The following is a 22,746-nucleotide window of genomic DNA, read 5'->3' on the forward strand; positions in this document are numbered from 1 at the left end:
TTAATTCATTAGGTCTAAATTCCACCATAAAGGTCTAAATTTTAGTTCTTCTTGAGTTACAATTTCTTGGTAGATGTTCCTATAATTCTTGGGCAGGATATTTTCCTCTTTATTCTATCCAAACAATAAATTTAAACCTAATTCATGCTTTATTATCAGAACACACTACATGTCAACCACTAACTCACATTTAAACAAAAAAAAATCAACAATATTGCTAAATGTCTAAGGAACGTATGCACCTGAGGGTTTAAAACCATGGACCTCAATCCCTCAAACATGTGTGGATATACCAAACTTATACTTGTGAGCCATCTCAATGCAGTCAGTTTGTTCTCGTCCAAATGCTTAATGCGCCAGTATGCTTGCATGATTGGAGCCTTACTGAAAAACTTGTATTTACACATTCTTGAAAATAAATAGATGAGGGATTTTTGCCCTTCTAGAAGACCTGGCTATAGACACTCCTAAATTCACAGTACTCCACATCAAAATGCTTCAGAACAGGAGGCTCACAACATTGGGAGATGCTTATTTGTCTTGTTCACTTGTATTCCAGAGAAGGGCTGCATACATGCACCTTCTTCATATGATTCTGGAATTCAGCGATAGTTGAATAGATTGTGCAGTACCTTTGGGATATTCCTATTTTAAACTTTTCTGAAAGAGCAAAAGTAAATTCTGAAACTAGGACAAGAAAGATTTTAGTCAACAAAAGAGGACTGCAAGTATATTTAACAGTTACTGATGAAATAAAATAAAAAGTCCTATCTTATGCTGCTTGGAAAAATACTGAAATCCAATTATAATTCTAAAAGCATTAGATAATTTAGTCTGTATTTTAAAGCTGCTTTTTGATAAAAAAAATCCTCCAAATAGATGAAACAATGTGTCTCTGAAAAGCTTCTCTGAGATATTTATCACTAAGGGCAATTAAAAGACTGCCTGGACATAGTTTTAACATCATAGAAAAGAAAACCCTTGTGTCTATTGAATCTTCACTTTCTTAGTTGTATCTGTCAGAATGAGTCAAGAGAATTTAATTTTCTATAGACACTAAAGAAGTGTGTCTAAGAACTAACTTTGTGAAAGCATACTGAGAAATTACAAAGACAAGGTACTTCACAGCCTAGAAAGATACTCAAATTTTGATCTAACTTACATTTTTCTCTATGAGTATACACTTACCTAAGTTGCTGTATGTAGCACTGCAAGGATTTAAGTCGGGAGATTGTGAAGCTTCTTCTTTGTCTTCCTCCCCCAGCGGGACACGGACAGTTGATACAGGTATGACCGAGGCGCTGCCGCCATTGTCCTGCTTCACAAACACGGCTCTAGGAACACGAGGGGACAAATCCTCCAGTGTCGTGTCATCGGGCACTTGGCTGAAACAAACAAAACAAAATCACCTGGAGATCAAAGCTATGTACACTAGATCCTAATGGCAAAACACCGTATTTTCCATTTTGTATCTTTAGTAGAGGGAATGAAATAAAAAAATAACCTTTTTGCCCCCCTCAGCCCCTTTTAAGAATAACTTTCTAAAATATTTATTCTTCTTAATAAGAAGAAACAACTTTTGACTCAAACAGTAGCAATAGTTCATACCTTTCATTAAAAAAAAAAAAGGATAATAAAATGTTTTCCAGCTGGCTACAATCAGCATATGTACACAGGAATGATTCTGCATAAAACATGCGTAGAACTCATAGAACATCAGCAGGGATTAAGGTGCTTTTTACCAATGAAAACAGATTTAGCTTAATCAAAAGTACCAGGGTATAGCCAGGGGACTGTAAGTCTTAAAAAATGCGTATCATTTTAATGATACATTTTCATATACTGGTAGGATTTGGGAAACTGACACTTTGGGAAACAGATCAGTAGCCCATTTAACCTAGTAATCTGTTTCCCATATAAAATTCTCCAAGACTAAAATCCATCTGCTAATGTATTAGGGCAGCCACAGAAAGCCATGAAGACATTCCTCTGTATTTGCTCTTAGCTATGGTGTTTTAATCGAACTATGATTACTTATAGCGCAGAACTGTGAACATCATGGATTCAATCAGCTTCCTGTGTATATTTACAGCAGTACGATTTAAAAATTTTGCATAATATATTAAAAAATACCCTGTTCAGGCTTAAAAAAGTCCTGTTGAAAACACAGCAGCAATTATCAATAACGTGCCAGATAAAACATGTCAGAGAGACCAAAAATATTTCCATGCCTTTATGCTCTCTCATTGACAGAAACAAATACTGATTATAGCCAAATCTCAAGAGCATATGTCCTATTCACTAGTTCTCATTATTCCAGTCTGCTCTAATAGAATGGCAACATTTTTAAGTATTTGTGACTTCCAGAAGGGATAGGGGTGAGGCACTTCCTCCAAAAAGATGGTCGCCACAAGTGATATCTGTACAGGTGTTTAATTTTCATGGTACAGATTTAAAACAAGACAACTTATGATAAATAGAAACAAAAATTGTGCTTTTTTAAACAGGCAGAGCAGCTGAGTTTCCATGATACAAATCCTTATAGGTGGGAAGAGAGATAATATCCCGAAAGAGTTAACATACATTATAGGCATAGGTCTTTCTATTCTAATCTAAAACCAAACTACTGAAAATTCTGGTACACGGTCTTCTAGCAATCCCAAACAGACTTCAAAGATTACAACATGCCAATAGTTTGCATAACACAAGACCCCGTGTACGGTGCAGCACACACATGCTGTTTCTACTCTCAGACTCATGAATTTTAACTGCAGGCTGATACAAACAAAACTCATTAGAACTTGTTAGTAAAGGAGAAAAAATGGCATGACTTCAAATAGCTGTAGTCTTTAATCAGCATTAACAATTTTGTTCATTTTTAGTACCATGCATAGCAATGGTGTGAAGAACATTCCAAGTGCCCTAAATATATCCACATTAAAGAGTTAACCTAAGACAATTTCAGAGTAAAGCATACATAAATATAAGCAGTGAAAAGGCTCTTAAGTTGATGAGAAATTAAACTAAAAACCCGTAGTTGATGTGAATCATACAGTTACCTGCATTCCTCAATAAGAACATTTTCTTTCAGAAAAAAATAGTTTCTATTAGCTTTATGGTTCTGTCATTGCCACATACCAGAATAATCACATTTCAAAGTAATTTTTTAGTATCGATTGGTGAGGTACAGAACAGACCCATTCTCCATACGAGACACATGCAAGCACATACACTAAACCTAAGCTCAAAAGCATTTTGCCAAACAACGTAAACCAACAGCTACAAAGGAAGAAAGAAAAAAAAAACAACTCACCCACTATACTCACTCACACAATTCCCCATTAAAGGAAATTCTTTCAGGGCCTTCTTGAGTCTTTTAATCATGTCTTGAAACTCTGGCGAGCCATTGATTCCACAGTGTTCTGATGTGCTACAAGTTGTGCAAGCTGTAAGCAACAGGCTGAACTCTGCACAGAGTGATACACCTACTGCACCTTAATGTTTACCTTAGGGGGTTGGTCCAGGGGCTTGCCAAAGCGCCCCGGGACACCACTTGGTTACAGCCCTGCCCTCTTAACTCTTCCACTGCCTTCGTGGATGAAAAACAGGTCACACACTGCTACATCACTGTTTTGGTATGACAACTATGGTCTTAGTCATGGTAATTAGCTACGGAAAAGGAGGTTCAAATTCCCAGAGAGGTTTGAAGCACTTAGACTAGCCTGCTGTTAAAAGTAAGGGGACATCTTGAACCTGGATCCAACCCATTTTAGTGTCTGAAATAAATACATATTAAGCTACAAAGAAAAGATGTCAGGCCATGAAATCGGTGAGGAAATGCTTCCATGTAGCTTAACAGTGAACTGGGAGAGATCCTGAGATCAAGCACACATACAGGGTGTACTGACTCAACAAGAAAAAAAAGCCAACCTGTAATCATCTCTGACATAACACAGAGAGAACAAAAGGGGAAAACCTCCTCACTCATTAAGCTACAAGGACCAAATGAACAATTGCTTTTGTTCATGCAGTAGTCTAAACAGTTAAAAAATATATTAACGTCTGAGAAAAGCAGACAGAGCAGCTGATAAACAAGCCCTTCTTTGAGATTAGAACCATTTAAGCCCCATTTTGTATAAATGTATATCTCCTTGTTGACTGCAAATTATACTGAAGCCATCCCCTTATTTGGGATATTTATAGCTATTTTGCCAGGGTGGATTCCTTGATGCCGTGCGTAAGAGCACATATTTAGCTTCTGTCATCGTGGGCACAGTCTGCTCCGTCCAAGCCCTTTTCTTTTTTCCCTTTCTTATTTCGGAAAGAAACTTCAGGGAAAATGAATTAATTACCTTCGAGAACTCTGCTCCTTGAGCACATGTGGCTGAAACTAAACAACGTCCAGGTAATAGACAGAGAAGCCCTCCATACACGGAGAGCACATTTGCTTTCCGAAGAAGCTGAATTATGCATAGCAAAAAGCCTGCATTAAAAAGGACTGTCCTTCAGATAACATGCCCCTGAATTCATATGCTTGTGATTCACATGTGTACAAGCTCAAAATCATTTTAAAAGCAGTCTTCTACGGGGTCAAATGCCTCTACTTCTTCCCTCAGGTTACCCTCCTCCAGTTTTTGGAAGATGATGTGGTCTAAAACTTTACTTAATCTTTTGGAATAGTAAGAATCCGGAAAGCAGACCGTGCAGTATGTTATTTTTTATAAGGACAGTGGAATTACAGCTATTGTGTGACCTATATTTTCCTCTGTTCAGTGCACACCTTCTCAATCAGAGTGATTACTAAACAAACAGCAATGAATATAAGGGCAATAAAGAGGTGAAATACTTGAAAAGAGTGATTCTGAAACTGTGTTCCTGCAGTAGGGTCAGATCTCAAGGCCAAGCTGAGGCAGTACAGTTCTGTTAAGGCAGCACTTAAGCCCAAGTGGCAGAAATTCATGACGGAAACTTAGAAAAGAGCTGACATGGCCTCAGAGCCTGCTCAGACTCTGATCTCCTCTGATGTCTACTCCACCAAGTGGACATCAACAAAGCAATAACCAATGGTAGTCATACAGCTTGAGATGAGAGAGCCTGATAAAGAAAAATATTTTTCTTTTATACAAGACATCTGTGGAACCTGTAGACATATTTAGTTTCAAAGAGATCCCTTTGAGACTCCCTCAGGCCCTACCGGTTTTAAGCTAATAAAGCTAAAAAATAAAGCATAAATTTATTGAATAATGCTTGAGGAAAAATGCAGAGAGGTTAATGGCTTGGGAGGTGGTAAAATGCCACCTTACAGAGGAACCTTCATTCAGAACCCAGACCCCTGCGTTTTTGCAAAACACTGAGCAGGGATGATCAGTGCTCAGGGTTAAATCAGAACACACTACGGGCATAGAAAACCCTTTCCAGTGGCTCACACAGTTCAGTTTCTCCACCCTTATTAGCCACACATAGTCAAGAGGAAAGTGAAAGAAACTTCACCAACTGGCCGTTCGTAATAACTAAGCCATAAAATTTATTCCTAATTCCGATTATACAGAAGTTGGCTTATTCCTGAAGCATGAGAATTGATATTCCATTATTATTATTTTTAAAATCTTTTATCATGCAATGTTGGCATGGATAATGGGAATACATTTCATAATCCAGGAAAGACATCCTGCTAAGCGCTTTAGTGTCAGCGAAAAAAACGGCAACAAGTTCCGCAGATTAACTGCACATTATAAAAATTGTTTATCAATTTTATGTTTTCAGTCTTTCCATTTTACAGACTGTATTGGAGAAGTTAAGAACAATAATGCACGATTTACCATCTCCATCTAAATTTATGAAATAACGAACAATAAAATCGCTTCCACTTGGTTCTTTAACTGTTCTCAAGACTTACAAAAATCTTCTTCACAAAACTTCATCTAACTTTTCACTTACTGAACGTACATAAATTCTGAATCTCTTAGCTTATAGTTGTTCTGGGGAAAGAGTCTTACGGCAATTTTTCCCTGATGAAACAAGGTGAGGTAGGTGGCTAACACTTATAAAACATTGTTGGGCACTTGACTAAAGTAAATAAACCTTGCTGATACCTAGAAAAAGCAAATAAAGGTAGATTCAGGGGGAAGGGGGAGTTGATAGTTCTACCTGAGCTTTCTGAGTAGAAATTCCTTCCACTTCAGTAGGCTTGCTTAAGAAAAAGCTTTATTTTCAGCAAAAACATCCTTGAATTCTCCCCACCAATTTATGCAAGCTATGTTTAAAAGGTTTTAGATTCAGGTGAGAACCTTAGTTTAAAACCAGTACAAGGGGTCCTGCAAACTGGAAAGGAGGACTCTTTTTTAAAACATATCCTTACAGTGATATTAAATCTTAAAATTATTTGTATAACAAGAGTGGCACTGGGGTAAGATTTGAAGGATAATACAACATTATCAAAAGCTTTGATATTGCTGCCCTCTGATACGTATAGAACCCATTAACATGCCCAGTAAAACACCCATTGGCTATTTTCACAAATAATAGCCTTAAAAGAACCCAAATTGCTGATGTACAAGTATACTTTTTTAAGGAAAATGTTTAAAAACAAATCTTCAAAACATATACATCTATAGACATAATAGATGTTTCACTCATTTTGGAAGATAAAACAGGATAGCGATCTTTTCTATCTATGGGTCAACAGAACTCATGCCTGTTGACTGCCAGGTTAGTTTCAAGTCCTACTGACAAAGTTAACGTCAGTTTAGGAATTAGATTCATGATCCCAACTTGAGCTATGAAGAAATGCCTTCTTACCTAAACCAGAGTGGAATGCATATGCAGACCTCATTACTTCAAGTATTTCAAGTAAACATGCAATTTTATCTTTAATTCATCCAACTCTGGCCCAAAGAGTCTATAAAGAAAAGTTATGGTGACTTGTAGCTATGAAAGGAAACTACTCAATTGAGTATGTAAATGAAATGGAAATGGCTGTGCACAATGCACTTGTACCTTGATTTACAAAGGCAATGCAATCTAGAAAAGGTGCCAAAATGTTTTAGTTCAGGTCTAATATGGTTTATGAAGGTAGAAAAGGAAGAATCAGAAGGCAGGGCTGCAGTTTTCTTTTAGGAAATGGCTCAATCTAAAAAGTTGCTCCTGGGTGTAAGCAATGATCTCTCAATGAGGAAGAAACCTTTATCTTGTGAAACTCCTGTAACAAGAGTCTGATCTACCAGAAAACAAAGCCTTTGAGCAATAGGAAGATCCTTTCTTTCCTAAACTTTTGTGTGGATTCCACCAAGTGCCACACCACCTTCATCACTGACAATGGCTTAGGCCAAAAATGTTACCGTTGTAGAGGTCAGTTTTAGCATTTGCCTGGCAAGACCTTCTGTATCATAAAACATGAACCCCAAGAGTTCTGAGAACGCCTCGTTTCCATTCCAATTACAATACGGCTGACATTATTGCTGATTTTTAGCAAAAACTAATCCATCTACAAATTTTTGGTACAGTTAATACATTAGTATTTGCTATCTCCTTTGGAACCACCTTATATGCAACCTGGCTCTAAACAGAAAGAAACTACCGCATGGATAAAACGATACCAAGTTCTTTGATACAGTTTTCAGCTTTCCAAACAACTGTGCCTTTTGCTAGTGCTGTTCAAAGGGATGAACTGACCTTTCTTGGCGATAACTTTAAATACCTTCAGACCTGTTTTGTGGTTATGCTATCAATCTCTAGCAGCTTTGTAATCCATTGCAAAGTAAAGAAATATTGTATATTCATTTAAATTACTTTCAAGATCCCCTAGTAATCTGACATTTTTAAAGCTTATCTTATTTTCCAGGTCATCAGTTTGTTTTTTTCAGTGAGCTTACTTGTGTTGGCATTCTCAGGCAAGTGTCACGTTCATTGATTGCTATCTACATCTCTCCAGTTTTCCTCTATGCCTCTGCAAGCTTAATCAAAGATTTAAAAAGTATTTTCCAGGCACATACATGTATCTTAGCCTGAATTAACACTAAACTAACCTCTTAATAACATCTGATGAGTTAACACAAAACAAGTATAGCATCACCTGTTATGTCTCCTGCATGTGCAAAAATGGCAGTTGACAACCCTGATTCTCACCTACTGGAATATTAAAAAGAGAAGTCAAAACCCTTTAACTAAATTCCTTCATTTTCTGGCAGTCTAAGGTTTCTTTCTGTCTCTTCAACAGTATTTAAAATTAAGTAAAAAAACAAAACTACTTTAAGGCTTTAAATTGCACCAAGGTAATAAAAAATATAATCCACTCCCTAGTGTTCTAACAATGTATTTCTCAGTATTTCATTTTTTACTTTTATTTTTTAATTTTTAGAAATTTACCACGGAACAATATTGTTAGGAAGAAGAAATTCCAGTTCTAGCATTCAGAGAATTCTGATTTGCACCAGGAAAAATGGTGAGATATGATTTTAGCCAATATCACCATGACTTGCAGAAAAATTAAAAGTAAAAATACTTTTTGGAATAAATGAGTCAGATGGGACATGACCAACTGCCTTCAATAGTAAGGGCCAAAGGGAGTCCAGTAACAGTGGAAAATACAAAACAGGATAACAGCACCATCTCTAGGGTAGTCTAAGAACAAGTGCCAACGATCAGTTTGTTACAGCTGTTTACCACTGAGATAAGCTGCTTCTCCCTTCTGTCTTCCCTTGTGAGATCAGAGAATTAATCTGGCTGAAAAGTACCTCTGCAGTTACTTTTTCTTGGATCACTTCCCCAGTCTGTTCACCACAGGTGACCACACAAACTGCACAAGAGGGTGAGCGAACCTGCTGATGGCAACATATTCAGTAAGGCTGCTGGAAAGATGTTGACACAAAGTCACTTTCTTCAGGTTTCCCTGGAGATAATGCAGAGAATGTGTTCCTCTGTAGGGACAACTGAGCGCACAAATTTTCCTGATTCTTTAACTTGTTCTCTAAAGCTGCCTACTTCTCCCCATTTAATTTAGAGTAAGTCTAAAGAGACTAGTCTCTTGTCAAGAGTTATTCCAGCCCTGGGTACATTCTTCACAGTCTTCAGCCTTAAACTGTAATATGCACTGTATTTGGGGGCAATTAATTCAAATTGAAACCTACAGAAACCAGCTTTACATCATACTATGATGAACCCTATCACCAGCGTAACACCCCAAGGGGTTCCAGGTCTGACAAAGGGCAAACAATCTGAAAGTAGTCCTGACCTCCATGAGAATGCTATACCACTCTTCCCAAGATGTGATATTAAGGGATTTAATTCCACTCCATGCAATGGTCATTTTTCATCAGTTTAAAACATTTAACTAAAAGTCACTGTGATTTACTTAACAGACAAGACAATAGAGAACTTTTTTTTTTCCATGATACATTTGTGAAATTCCCACATAGGTGATAAAGTTGAAAAAAAATTGAATTTCCTACCAGTAGGTTATTGTTGCAATTAATCAAATAATGCAAATATGAAGTTATTTTGGAATCAGTTTGTATAATAACCTTAGAAGACCTAGTCTAATACATCTACAGCTGTGGTCTATACTCAGTGAAATGCATACTATGCCCACGCTGTAGCCTGCAATGAATATCTCCAGCACCCTAGGTTATGCACTGCCATGCACTGTAGGAACTCTGTGGTGCATTGAAAACAACGTGTATCTGGAACAAGCACATTTCTTTGTGTTTGGAGACATTCAAAAAAGCATGTGTATCCTTGAGAATGGAATAAACAGGCCTTTAAACCAAGACCTAAAACATTCAACTACTTGGGATTTATAGAGTAAGATAAATAATCTGACCAAATATTCCTAGAGAAAACAACACATGATTTTAGCAAATTATGATTTAAAAAATACTAAAAATGAAATCACTGAACAAAATTGTCAGGCAGAAATGGAGCAATGGGCTCTGCTGAATCCAGTACTGTTAGGGGGCAGCGTATATTCATTACTAAAGGCCTTGCAAAATGTAGATTTATTATTTTATAGATAATTTAATTCTATTATTACTTTTCACATGGCTTATTTTAGGAGTGCAGCAGTGATGTTGCAGTGTAGCATCAAGTTAATTAGCCTATCTTGTTTTCATGGGTATCTGAGATAAAGTTAGCACACCACCTTTTATGCGTCACAGATCTTTTAACTTCTATTCTTCTTTAAATAGTAGCCTTCTATTTCCACAGAGGAATTATTTAGCTCTCCTATAACATAAGAACTATTTCTTTAACTAGAAATTCAAGAAAATCTGATTCAATGGAACATAACTATCACAATGTATTATGAACCTGCAAATACCAACTCCAAATAGCAGTTACTGTTCCCAGTAATTTTTTTTTTTGATTCTTTCTGATATCCAATATAAAGCAAAGATTTTTAGAATATACTTTAAGATACCTAAAATAAATATATTTGGAAAAAAATTACACTTAATAAGACCCCTTGATTTCTTCCCTTTTTGGTAGTACATACAATGCAGTTCACAGCTGAATGAATAAAAAAACAAGCGGATTACCTGGGGATTTTCTTCGGAATCAGAGGTGGTGATGAATGGCTCATTATTTTCTGTTCCAAGCTCTCCGGAGACTTTTCCTGTATTTCTCCTTTGTCTTTTGCTAGTGCATCAGCAATAGCAGACTCCACTCCACTCTTGTATTGCTGGTCAACCTTTGGTTCAGTCTGTGCTGGATCACACCTATACATGAAAACAATTGATGGCTTCTCACTGGTCTCTGATTTTGCCTCGCTGAACCACTGATGACGCTGAACTGGAGGAGGAGGGAGCATATGTATTACAGTTCCATCAAGACCCACCAATTTTCCTTTTTCTCTTTCTTTCTCTTTGTCTTCCTCCTCATCAGTTTTTCTGCGGCGGAAGAAGCTCTTAAACGATATCCAGCGCTTGGGTTTTGCGTCAGCAGCTCGTCGACCTTCCGAATGAAGGATTGACTCAGCCTCCGTTGACCTGGTGGGACTATTTGGTTTGGTCCAGTTGCTGAAATGTCTTTGCAACAAGTTACTTGCGTGATAGGGTGAAGATGTGGACCGTGGAGGAGGAAATGGCGGTGCTTGCTCTGTTTTGGGACTTGTAGTATTTGGGGTGCCTCTCACTGTTTTTGGAGAATGGGTGGCGACCGGCTGTGATAGCGTATCTTTCTGCATTTTAACGGCTGTGTTTTCCGTTGTCTTGGATGGCTCTATTTCAGGCTGTGATGTAAAAAGAGATTTGGGTCGTACCAGGGTGTTTTTAGTAGCATCTGCATCAGGGGGTAAGGAATACAGTTCTTCTGCACTGCAAGACTTGGGTCCAGACTGAGGCGTTTCTGGCGGAGACTGCGGAGGCTGGATGGAAGCCACAATCTGTGAAAGCACCGTGCTTGCATTCTCTCTACTGCTGTTGCCAGCAGAAGCCTCCAATGTCACATCTGCTGGCTCTTGGGTTGTCTTTTGAATTCTTGATGGGGAGCTGTGGTCAGAACTATGACTTCTCTGTGGTGATATCTGACTTTTACTGAGGCAGCTGTTAAACTCTTGGACCTTCTGAGCCACAGAACCCAGCCTGCATTCAGTGTTATTAGTTACCCCCTTCGCTTGGGAAAATTCACTGGGTTTGCTCCCTATAGCTTCAGTCACTTTGCTTTCTGTTTCTATTTCTTCATATGTGTGGCTTATTACACTGGTAGTTTTATCTTTGATGGATAGCTCTCCGCTGGTCCCTAGAAAACTTTTATAGATAGCCAGGTTATCATATGCATTTGGATTGATTACAATAGGAACTTTAATAGCATTTTTGGAACTCTTAGCATAAGTGGGCTCATCATGAATGATAATAGGAAAAGGCGGCATGCCAGCATTATTGTAGCTGTTGAATTTTATCTCAGATAAATTTGGAGACTTAACTGGGATAGTTTTTGAGGAAAGGTTTGTAGCTGTAGGCGAAGTAGGAGCTGACTTGTGGCTTGTCTTCCTGGGAGGAACAGAAGGTCCTGAGCTGTTAGCAATTAACTCTACCTTAGGTATCTTCTGTCTTGGACTAGTACTAGAAGTCCACACTTCTTGATATCTGATTGCACTGGATTTTTTCAGATTAGCATTGACTCGAGCAGGTGATGCTGCAGAGGATGCAATAGGCGTGCCTGGAGTTACTGGTGAACTTGGGTTAGATGATGCATTTTTGGTTTCTGAGGTTTCAGTTGGACTCTCTTTACATTCATTGGTCATGGCAGCTGATACATCCACTACAGTATATGGCTTGCAAACTGGTTGTTCCATGTTCACCACCCTGTAAGGTTTAGCTTGCTCTTCCACAGGCACCAAGTTGATAGTTACAGCTTGACCAGTAACATCTGAAGAACTTTTATTCTCTTGCTTATCAGTCTGTACAGCAATTTTGCCATCTTTCTCTTCCAGTCGAAGAGCAAGGACTGCCTTGTGGGTTTCTAGGCTCTTTGGAATATTTCTGGAAGCTTTTGACGCATCCTTCACTTGCTGACTAACACAGAGACTTTCATATTCTGGTTCGATCAATTTGAGGTCCTGAGGAGTGCTAGGAGATAATCCTCCATTACAGAGTTTCTGTGAAGAACTGCTGGTTGTTCCAGAACGAGACTCTTCTGTCAACGAAGAATCAGGAGATGTAGAATCAGAAGATACCATGCTCTGCATGCTCTCTTGCCCGTAAAGAATCACAGTCTCTTCCCCATAACCATTTAAAATTTCATCATAACTATCATCGTAATCGACCGCACAGATCCGCTGAAGAGACTTGTTCCTAAGGGGCACAGTGTTCCATTTTTTGTCAACACAGAACTGAACAGGAGACAGGGTGTTAGCACGAAAATTAGCAAAGCGAGGTTGGCCCCTCATACGAATTTCCATTGCTAGCAACTCTTCATCACTTTCATCCCAGCTCTCATGCTCTTCCTGCATGCTGCCAAAAAACGTGTCATCCTCACTCTCATCTCCGCTGGAGAATTCAGGGTAACAGAAACGTCCACCTTCATTACTTATTACTTCAGTGCTTCCACTCAGAATAACATGCTTACTGTGCGAATCCTTCATTCCACCCATCATGCAGCTTGGAGGGATCTTTCTTTCTAATGATCTTTTATAACAATTATTTATTCTTCCCAAGAAGGTTTCTCTCGAGTTCATTTCATTTCCAGTTAGCTGAGGTGTGGTATCCAAACCTGCAATCTCCTTCAAAACTTCTGTCAGTCCATTATTATTATTATTTGGTATCTTACCTACACCATCATTGTTGCCATAAGGCCTGTGAACATGGCTATAACCTTCAATTTCATCTTCATTATTATTGTTCAGTGGTTTTTTGTTCAAGACAGCTTTGTTTCGGTTCCAGCCTGGGGGCACCGATTTGTTCTCACACTGATCCGTCGCGCTGATTTCGCCACATACACCCTGCCCATCTACCACCATCATGGTGGGCTTCACAGCTATTGTGGGTTTCTTTGCCACAGGCGGTCGGAAGTTTCCTTTGTTTCCACCACGATGGCTGTTACTTTGGTTTGCGTTGGTTTTCAGATTGCCATGCGAGAGGGTTTTTTTCTCAGATACTGGGGGTAACTGATGCAAGCTTTTTGGCTTGAAGCAGTTCTTACATTCACCAGGTTTCCAGACGTGTTCAGTGAAAGTGTTGCAAGCAGACATTTTCCCAGAGCTTTGCGCTTGATGCTGTGCTGTTCAGTGCATGGTCAGAATTTCATTCATGTGTTTCCTCTTTGTTCCCTTGGTATGGCTACTGTTTTGAGCAGTGATCATTCTGAAACACAAAAGAGAGAAGGAGGATAAGAATGGGGAAAAAACAGGATGATCTTTATACTTTTTTGAATACCGCTAACAACAACTCAGAAAAACCAAGTAGCCCTTTGCTGATGCCTTAAGCTCTTTTTACTTAAATTTACAAAACCACAGTCCCGGTTTCAGCAGGGATTGAGTTAATTTTCTTCTTAGTAGCTGGTATGGTGCCATGTTTTGTATTTAGGCTGAGAATAATGCCAGTAACACACGGATGTTCTAGATGTTGCTGAGCTGTGCTTACACTGAGTCAAGGACTGTTCAGCTTCTCATACTGCCCTGCCAGTGAGGTACCTGGGGGTGCACAAGGAGTTGGGAAAGGACAAAACCAGAACAGCTGACCCCAACTGGCCAAAGAGATGTCCCATGCCATGTGCTGAGCAATAAAACCTGGGGGGATGATGCTCAGGGACAGGCTGGGCATCAGACAACAGGTGGTAAGCAACTGCATTGTGCACCACTTGAGATGCAAATTCTTTTATCATTGTTTTCCCTTCCTTTTCTGTCCTGTTAAACTATCTTATTCTCAACCCATGAGTTTTTACCTTTTTTTCCCCTCCAATTACCAATTCTTTCCCCTATCCCACTGTGAGGCAGAAGTTGAAGGGGCAGTGAATGAGGGCTGTGCGGTGCTTAGCTGCCTGCCAGATTACACCACCGCGCTGCTTAGATGAAATGCAAAAAAATGTGGCAAATATTCTTCTCGGACATAAAGAATTAAAACTTTGTCAGTGAAGCCCTATATTACTCAGAGTAGAGAGAGAAAAATGGCAATGACTGAGAACATAGAGTAATTCTCTTGACTAGTTCAGGACCATTGACCTTAATTTTTGCCCAATAAATCACATGCCAGGAAAAGGACATAAAACCAAGGATTATTGCATATTGTCTTCAAAATAACCATTTAAATGTGTGACAAGAAAGTAAAAGAATATACTTTACTCTATCAAATGCAATTTAGATCACTCGTTTTAGCTTCAAATGTTGAATGAGCTGAGCTTAAGTGGCAAAATATGTTCAACCAATTCCAAACTCTGCCATTTAAGCACTTTTTCAGCAGAGTCAAATTATAACTAGACAGATACTTTGTTTGACAAGACAGGCTGGACTTTATGCTGAAAAATCAGCTAAAATGCTGGGGCAGCCTTTATAGAAAGTCAGTTTCTTCTTTAGCTTGCTATAGTGGCAATAAACCATTCTTATATCCTCAAAACAAAGCTATGGACGACTTTTAGTTCCTGATTTGTTTCACAAGTAGCTTTTCCACCTAACCCCACCCCCCGCCAAAACAATTGAAATATAATTGTAAATCTATTTCAAAATGAGTTGTCTTTTTTCCTGAAATGATCAACCTTGAGTAAAAATCAGGCATGAATCTGTTATACTTCACAGTCATTGGAGTATCCCAGATTTGTGGTTTATGAATTAATGCCTGAAGATTTTAAGCCTTCTAAGCCAAAACCACATCTCTGGTCTCTTCATTGTTGTTGCATAACTCAGAAATGATCTGACATTTTACCGAGGTGAAAGAAGCTCTCTGTTGCTGCTTCTGCTAATGCAGGCATTGATAGATCAGTAATTTTATATTTTTACAGGCTTTGGATAAAAATATACTTGCTGTTCACATAGGTACATTGAAAGTGTAGTACCAAACCCACTCAGTTAGAGATGCAGCTTTAATTAAAGCCAGAGGTTAGTAACAGCAGGACACTTATGCTGGAATTTACCACGGGCACAACTGGTTTACATTAGTGGAGCAAACAATAGAAATCATTAGTAAAATTGACACTTGTCTGACTTTGTCAGTCTCCTCACGTACTGCTCTGTGTTTTGGCAAAGGGCTAGCCTACGCTGGAAAACTCTGAAATAGGAATTCTGTTCCAACACCAGATGGGGCTGAAGTCTAACTGTATTATAACAGAGTACATTCAGACACAGTCATGGTACCAGCGCTATCATATTTCATACACTGACTGAATATGTTTCCAGACACAGCTTTTTGCCAAAAACTCAGTGCCAAAAGCTTTTTCTTTGTATGACCTAAGAGATAGAAAGTCTGCCAGATAGAGTTCTGCCCAAACTTCAGCCTCTGTTTTAAATATACACTGAGTAAAAAGGCCTTTGCATTGTTTTGATCTTTGCGAAGATTTGTTGGTTCAACACTTTGTCAGCCTGGGCATTGTAACCAGAAAAATCACATTAAGAAGTAATTCTCCTAAAATATGAGAGAGAAAGAAATAGAGAATACTAGAATTTTATACTGTGGTTAACTCTTTCTTTTCATGTTAACAACTAAAAGGAGAAAAGTTGTACTAAAAGTTGCACAGCCGAAATAAATCTTCTTTTGGAAAATATATTTCTCCATTACATAAAATCTCCAAGCAGACAATTTAAACAAAGAGATTAGCGCACCTGCGTATGGTTTTTAGGATTTAACTGGGTGATATTATTTCTTAGAAATGGCACAAAGTGCACTTAAATCCTATCACAGAACAGACAGTTTTATGGCCTTCTAGGCTATGCATTTTCTGCTAATAAGGTTGGGATAAAATGAGAAAGCACTCTCTTGCACACTGTCACATTAAAATATTTTCGTGTTTTACCACCAGCTGTACTTACTTGGATTTGCACAGACACACTGTTATGGATCAGTTTTCCTCTAACCCAAGTGAATGCTACACAAAACGTGTGACTGCAGACTACAGGAGGCTTGCCAGACCTACAACCCAAGGCTCCAGTAACAGCCGAAGTACAGCAGGGTCACAGTTCTGTGCATACTTCATGTCCCAGGAGTACTAATGCAGCAACTGAATTTCAAATGCTACACACACAGACCTGCGTATGTAAATGCAGGCATCTATCAATACACAGACAGAAAATACGTAAAATGCATACAGATATTTTAAATCTTTTGCATTTCAGCACCAAATGGAAATGGTTTAAACTCAACATGCTCTAAACATGACTTTTGACACAGTCTGTGAAACAGGCAAGAGTCACTGACTTCTTGCCTTTGTAAACTACAGACAGGTTTCCAATTGGATTTGGCACTTCCAGGATGAGCAGTGCCTGTAACATGCTTTACACTGCCTGCAGCTGTAATGAAGAGGAAACACGCACCTTCACACAAGAGGAAATGTACATTAAGAAAAAAAAAAAAAAATCCAATGGTGAACTATTTTCATCCTTTGAAATCAGAAGCAATCTACTGTAACAGACTAAATTCAGTGACCTTTATATGTCTAAACAGGTATTTGCACTCTCCAAAAAAATCTAGCATTTTTTTAATGGTTGTATAACTAAAATTGATTTTTCTGATGCTTTCCTCTGCCTTTAAAGAAAACACATTTACTGTTTCAACCACATAATCACTCCTATGAGTGATAATAGCAGTAAAAGTGAATATGAGTGAAATGAATGAAATCTTTCAATACAAAAAAAATTCAAACATTCTTCACATGTTCAGGATATTGCTTCCATTGCTGTTAACGACAGCTGCAGCTGCATAGGGGGCAGCAGAGTCCATTGAAGGTAATGAAAACACACACAAATTTACAAAGAAAAAATCTTTGGCCCTGATATCCAGACAGTGTTCATTTCTAGACTCTCGCCCTACTCTTCAAAACTAAGGAGGGTTGTGAGGAGATCCAGGCAGGCACACATCAGATCGTTTGGGCTTAACGGTGCTCCTGGTATCTCTTCCTCTGTAGCCTCACTGCAGTCAGTGACTGCCCATTTACCTGCTAAGGAACTGCTAACTGCAGAGCTGCTCCTTCCTCTGAAATGAGTAGTTTGGACAACAGAACTTATTTGAAGATACTCAATTAGGCTTCTAAAGTGTTAACAGTAAACACGTAATAACATGGTACACTTCACCCTGCATCTCAAAGCTTTTTATGCAAGTTGATAAACATACCTATTCACAATTTATAGGTGGAAACACTGCAGTGCAATGACATTAAGCAACTAAAATTCACCAAGTGAGTCAGTGACAGGAACAAGTACAGACAGACAAGTTCTGCTCCTAACATGGTGCTGCAGCCAGCAGCTTGTGATACTTCATTCACTAGGTGGTTGAGTCAGCACAGTTAGTTTATCAGCTTTAAAGGCTAAATCACTCTTTGTGTAAATGAGAAACAGTTCTCTTGTTTCAGCAGATACACAACTGCACACAGAAGGGCTCAGTCAGGCCCCGTTAAGATGATACTTCACTTTCCAGGTCAGAGTTGGGGGATGACAGGTTAAGAGTTGCAGTGCAGAGCTGAAGCAGTTATCAGCAGAGGCATCCTCATGTCAGGAAACTGCACAGAAATGCAGCAGTATTATTTGTTGACATCATCTCTGTTGAGTGCACCAAGATGGGAATAAACATGCATTTCAGGCATTTTCCCTTTGTTCTAAGTAATTTCAGGCTGGCGGGTCTCCCTTAGATGCATGCTGGCTGAATCACAATGAAGGCCTTTGCCAGTAATACTTTATACTAACATAATCCAATTAAAAGGAACTTAATTGGTGTGCAACATTCCCTACAATTTCAACATTTTAAAAATGAATAGTCTCAGTAAGTACCAGATGGTGACACGCACTAATTAATCAGGCCTGCTCAATGAATGAGCGTATTAAAATGAATGCACCTATTAGACATGTGTTTTCAATGCTGTATGCTGCAAAAACTCCCCTTAAATGAATGCCTACTATATTACTGAGCAATATGCACAAGTGTGCATTTCATCATTTGTAATTGTAATTCTATCACTCTTTGGTTTCTTCTTAGATCACTAGATACTTGGAACAGGAAAAGGCATTTAACTTCAGCATTGCTGTTCATGAAAATGGGCCTACGATTTTTATGCTGCAGAATAAATTGCATTGATTAGTCTTAAAAGACAACAGCCCATTAAATTGCTAGTGAACAACCCACGAACCTCTCACCATTGACAGGCATGTCCTCAGACTGAAAAATCAGCCATGGGAATCCAGCCTGGTTTCCTATATAGGAGCACCTAAACACCACAAAACCACTACGGCTTCGTGGTTTTGTCTGAAGTACTTATAGGCATCTGGACACTCACTGGTTGTCACAAAGAACAGTGTAAGTCTAACATAACAAGACTAAAATCTGGTGTCTGGTCTTTTTTTTTTTTATTATTATATATATATATTTTTAATATAATCAAAAATATTTTAAGAAATTTTTTGAAAAAAACAAAACCAACTCAAATATGAAATGCTCCACCTTCATACATACTGTCCTGCTTGGGTGGCAATGGGCTGTGAAAACGCTTCATCTCTCAGCATCAATGTGTACTGACACCGGGCCACTTATCTACGAATACATCTAGCACAGAAAACTGGGACTACAAATGCGATGTGCCAATTAGGTTTTGTCTTTCATGCAAAAAAAGAAAAGAAAAGAAAAGAAAACACACACACACACACTCACACACACACAAAAAAAAAAAAAGAAACAAACAACTTCTCAAATTTTACATCCTTTGTTCAACTTCAAAGGAGAACAAATCCCAAGTGAAGCTAACTGCAACATCTGTTAGGTACATGAAATGTAACACGGAGAGAGGAGTCTTACAGCCAGGGTAGTCAGGGTCCCAAGTTGCAGGCATGTTGAGAAACACAGTTGTTGACATTCAGTGCCCAGAAGCACTGTGCTTTGAACAATCTTGCAGCAGTTATTAATGAAAGTCAAATCAAGCAAAAAATCTTATGAGATGATACAAAGTACTACAGCAGAGTTTGGAAATAAAACTTAATGTATTGATATTTAAAAATGGGAGAAGTGCACCCACCAATGTCACAGGACTTCACAAAGGTGGGCAAGTGTTTAACAATACAGATTTTGTAGCCTGAAACAGTGACTCAGGGTCTCACTTTACATCCTAATTTGGTGGAATATCAAGATTAGAACCCAAATTTCCTGCCTCTTAAGTGTGGCACCATGCTCAGTCACAGCACTTATTTCTCAAGAGGTGTGCCAGAAAAGAACATGAAATTAAGCAATGGCACTGTGGTCTACCACAGTTTTATTCCCAAAGTGGACTAATTGGACCAATGTTCAGCACGTATCTGATCATTGTAACAAGCCAGAACTGAGCTGTGGCAGGCAGCACAGATGGACATTTACAGAAGTGTTAAGCATCATTATAATTTTTGTTAAAAAAGAAATTTTGTTTCAGGGTTTTTTTTTTTTTAGTCAGAACTTTGAGTGCTGACACCAGTCCAATGCCATAAAATGACAGTCCTACAGAAAATGTAATGAATCTTCCAGTGGATATCGAGGAGGCAATGACCTAAACTTCAGGTCCATATAATCTATAAAGTTGCCAACTTACTTTAGAACCACTCTGCAGCACGATGTACTAAGCTGCTGACATAAAGGGCATGCTTTGGATGGAGAAGACAACAGAATCACTGCTAAACACAGTTCTGTAAAAAAAAAAAAAAAAAGTTGCAAAATTGCTGCAAGACAGCATGAAACAATCAGGAAAACAACTTGGAACTATTCCTGTTTTTAAGCTCCCATGCTGTATTATCGCTCAGTTAAAGAGTGCTTAAATGACATGAATATTTCATAAAACCAAGTGAGTGAAGGAAACCCTTGAATATGTTTTTTCCACCTAAAACCTCTAAGAAAAAACATGATAGAAATAACCAATGAACTGCAGCAAAAACCTGCCTAAGGCTAGACAACCTGTAATGCTTCAGAATAAAACAGGCATTGCTTTACAATTTACCTAACCCAAACAGATAATGCCATACAGCAAGGAAAAGGCAAGAAATATCCTCAGGATCTGTGTAAGTAACCTGATTAGATTCTGCATCATCACACTGACAATACACAAAACTATAACAAGGACAAGCTCTCACATTTAGTTTTGAGGCCCAGTAGACCAGCAAAGGCATGCATTTGAATATGAACTCTTCTGACTTCCAAAGAGAACAGATTCTTACCTTGAGAAAACTATTAAAAAATGTAATTCCTTTTGGAAAAATCGTATTTTATCATTAATATACTTTAAGTTTCTAACAACCAGTTATCATTTAGACAATTCTGCAGAGTATATTCTTTTGGTATACTTTTTACTTGCACAAGAAATTAGATTCCCCCCCCTTTCTCCCCATGCCCATCCCTCCAGTAAAAACGCACAACATTCCAAGATCTTTTAGCAAATTAAGGATAAGCACAGAAGTACATTAGCTGAGAGATACTAGCACGATAATGAAAAAAACATCCTCAGGTTTGAGTTTCTCTCAACTCTGTTTAAGCCAAATTATGAGAATTAAGCCCTTCATATCATTCTGAGAACGCATCAGTATGACAATACCTTCCATCATGTAATTACCTTTGAATTACTCTTCCTAGGCTCAATTCAAATCCTGCCCTTTTATCTTTTTGGTCAGTTGTTTAAGCACATGAACGTATCTAGAAGAATAAATACTACAAAAATGTTAAACCTCTACAGAATGTGAGTAGTCACAATATGTAACAATGAATTACCTGAAAAACATTACGCTGCTGCTGCAGCTACAAAACCTGGGAATGGTTGTGGTTAGCCTTCTGCTGAGCACAGCTTGAGAATGAAAACAGTGTGCATCATTACTATAGTATTGAAACCATCAATTCCACAACTACAACTTACTTAAAACTCTCTGCCTTGCACTACTGCTACGTCCAGCTCCAAAGATGCCCACACAGAACTCTGATGCAGCAAAACACACCAGTGCCAAACAGGTGTAAACACTTGGAGTTTAGCAATGTAACTACTGGATAGCAAAATACAGAATAGCATGCAAAAACCTATCAATGTTATGATACTCGTGAAAAAAAGTTGCCAAAGACAAACAGGATACTGCAGTATCAGAAGATAAATAACTTGTTATTAGTGGATTGCAGCCACAGTGCAAGCGGTCAGCTGTAATACAGAAGATAAAGCACACTACAGAGAAAGAAGCCAGATGATTACTCTCCATCAATCTCAATCCGCTCCCCAAGATCCTTTTAAGTTATTTAATAAAGACTCAAGAGCATTAAGTTAAAAAATAAAACACTATCAGCCATTATGTATATATAAAAGATATTAAAAATAATGGATAAATTAAGAGCAATAGCTCAGTGGGACTGGACTGGGTAAAGCCAACAACTGGGGAGAAAGTTGAAGTGGCTGAGCTACACACAAAATGACGTGGTCCTTTATCAGAACCACGCAATGGTACAGCAATGAGCTAAGCACAGGATGAACAGGATATCATTTCTTTTTATGACTTCTGTGAAGAAAACTTGCTCACCTTCCTACCAGACAAGGAAGTAATGGGCAAAAGAGAAACAGTATTTTATTTCTATTTTTTAAGAAGCTCTCACGAATCACTAACTGCAGGGCATGCAAGTGGTGCAACAGAATATGCACAACAATCAGTAGATTACATGCTTTCAGTGCAAGAAAATCAGAGTAAATCCACATAAAGATATGTTAGGAGATGAGAAGCTTTACCTATTAAGTGAAACAGATAGACTGGGTGTTCCCGTTTAGCCTCTCATGAAACAAGAGCAACAAACCCAAGAGGCAGCATATTTAAACTTGTGAAAATAAAATAGTTCCATATAAAATGCTTTCTGAAACAAGATGGCTCTGAGATCAAGAGGTAGGCTGGATTCAGAAAAGGATTAGACACTTATACAGATGCTGAGACATTCGTTGTTAGGTGTAGTAAATTCAAACCTTCCAATCTCAGTGTTTAAATGAAGCAGTAACTATTTGGGTTACGAAGAAAATCCTTGCAGTGGCAGACTGTTCCTTTATTGTCCATTTCAGAAATTTCGGCGGAAAAATGGACACAGCCACCGCTGGAATCAGGGTGCCAGAGCACCGCCAGCACTGATTCACTGCAGAGCGCTTTCCGTTTCT

The 22,746-nt window shown here is 38.4% G+C and overlaps 1 protein-coding gene across 8 annotated transcripts in view; it reads right to left on the reverse strand.

Moving 5' to 3' along the window:
* The window catches only part of PEAK1 (pseudopodium enriched atypical kinase 1), a 118,138-nt gene that overhangs the window by 23,857 nt on the left and 71,535 nt on the right, over positions 1 to 22,746 (reverse strand). For 5 of the 8 annotated variants that reach the window (XM_082769517.1, XM_082769514.1, XM_082769516.1 and 2 more), the window contains 4 exons: positions 20,176 to 20,269; positions 10,530 to 13,793; positions 3,314 to 3,430; positions 1,189 to 1,385 (listed from right to left, as the gene is read on the reverse strand). In XM_082769517.1, the coding sequence (XP_082625643.1) occupies positions 1,189 to 1,385; positions 3,314 to 3,430; positions 10,530 to 13,681 (3,466 nt within the window). In that variant the 5' untranslated portion in view covers positions 13,682 to 13,793; positions 20,176 to 20,269. The remainder of the gene's footprint in view (positions 1 to 1,188; positions 1,386 to 3,313; positions 3,431 to 10,529; positions 13,794 to 20,175; positions 20,270 to 22,746) is intronic. The other 3 variants (XM_082769518.1, XM_082769515.1, XM_082769521.1) reach the window with 2 other exon arrangements.

Source organism: Aythya marila, assembly GCF_965140915.1.
Source record: "Aythya marila genome assembly, chromosome: 11".
NCBI classification, from domain to species: Eukaryota; Metazoa; Chordata; class Aves; order Anseriformes; family Anatidae; genus Aythya; species Aythya marila.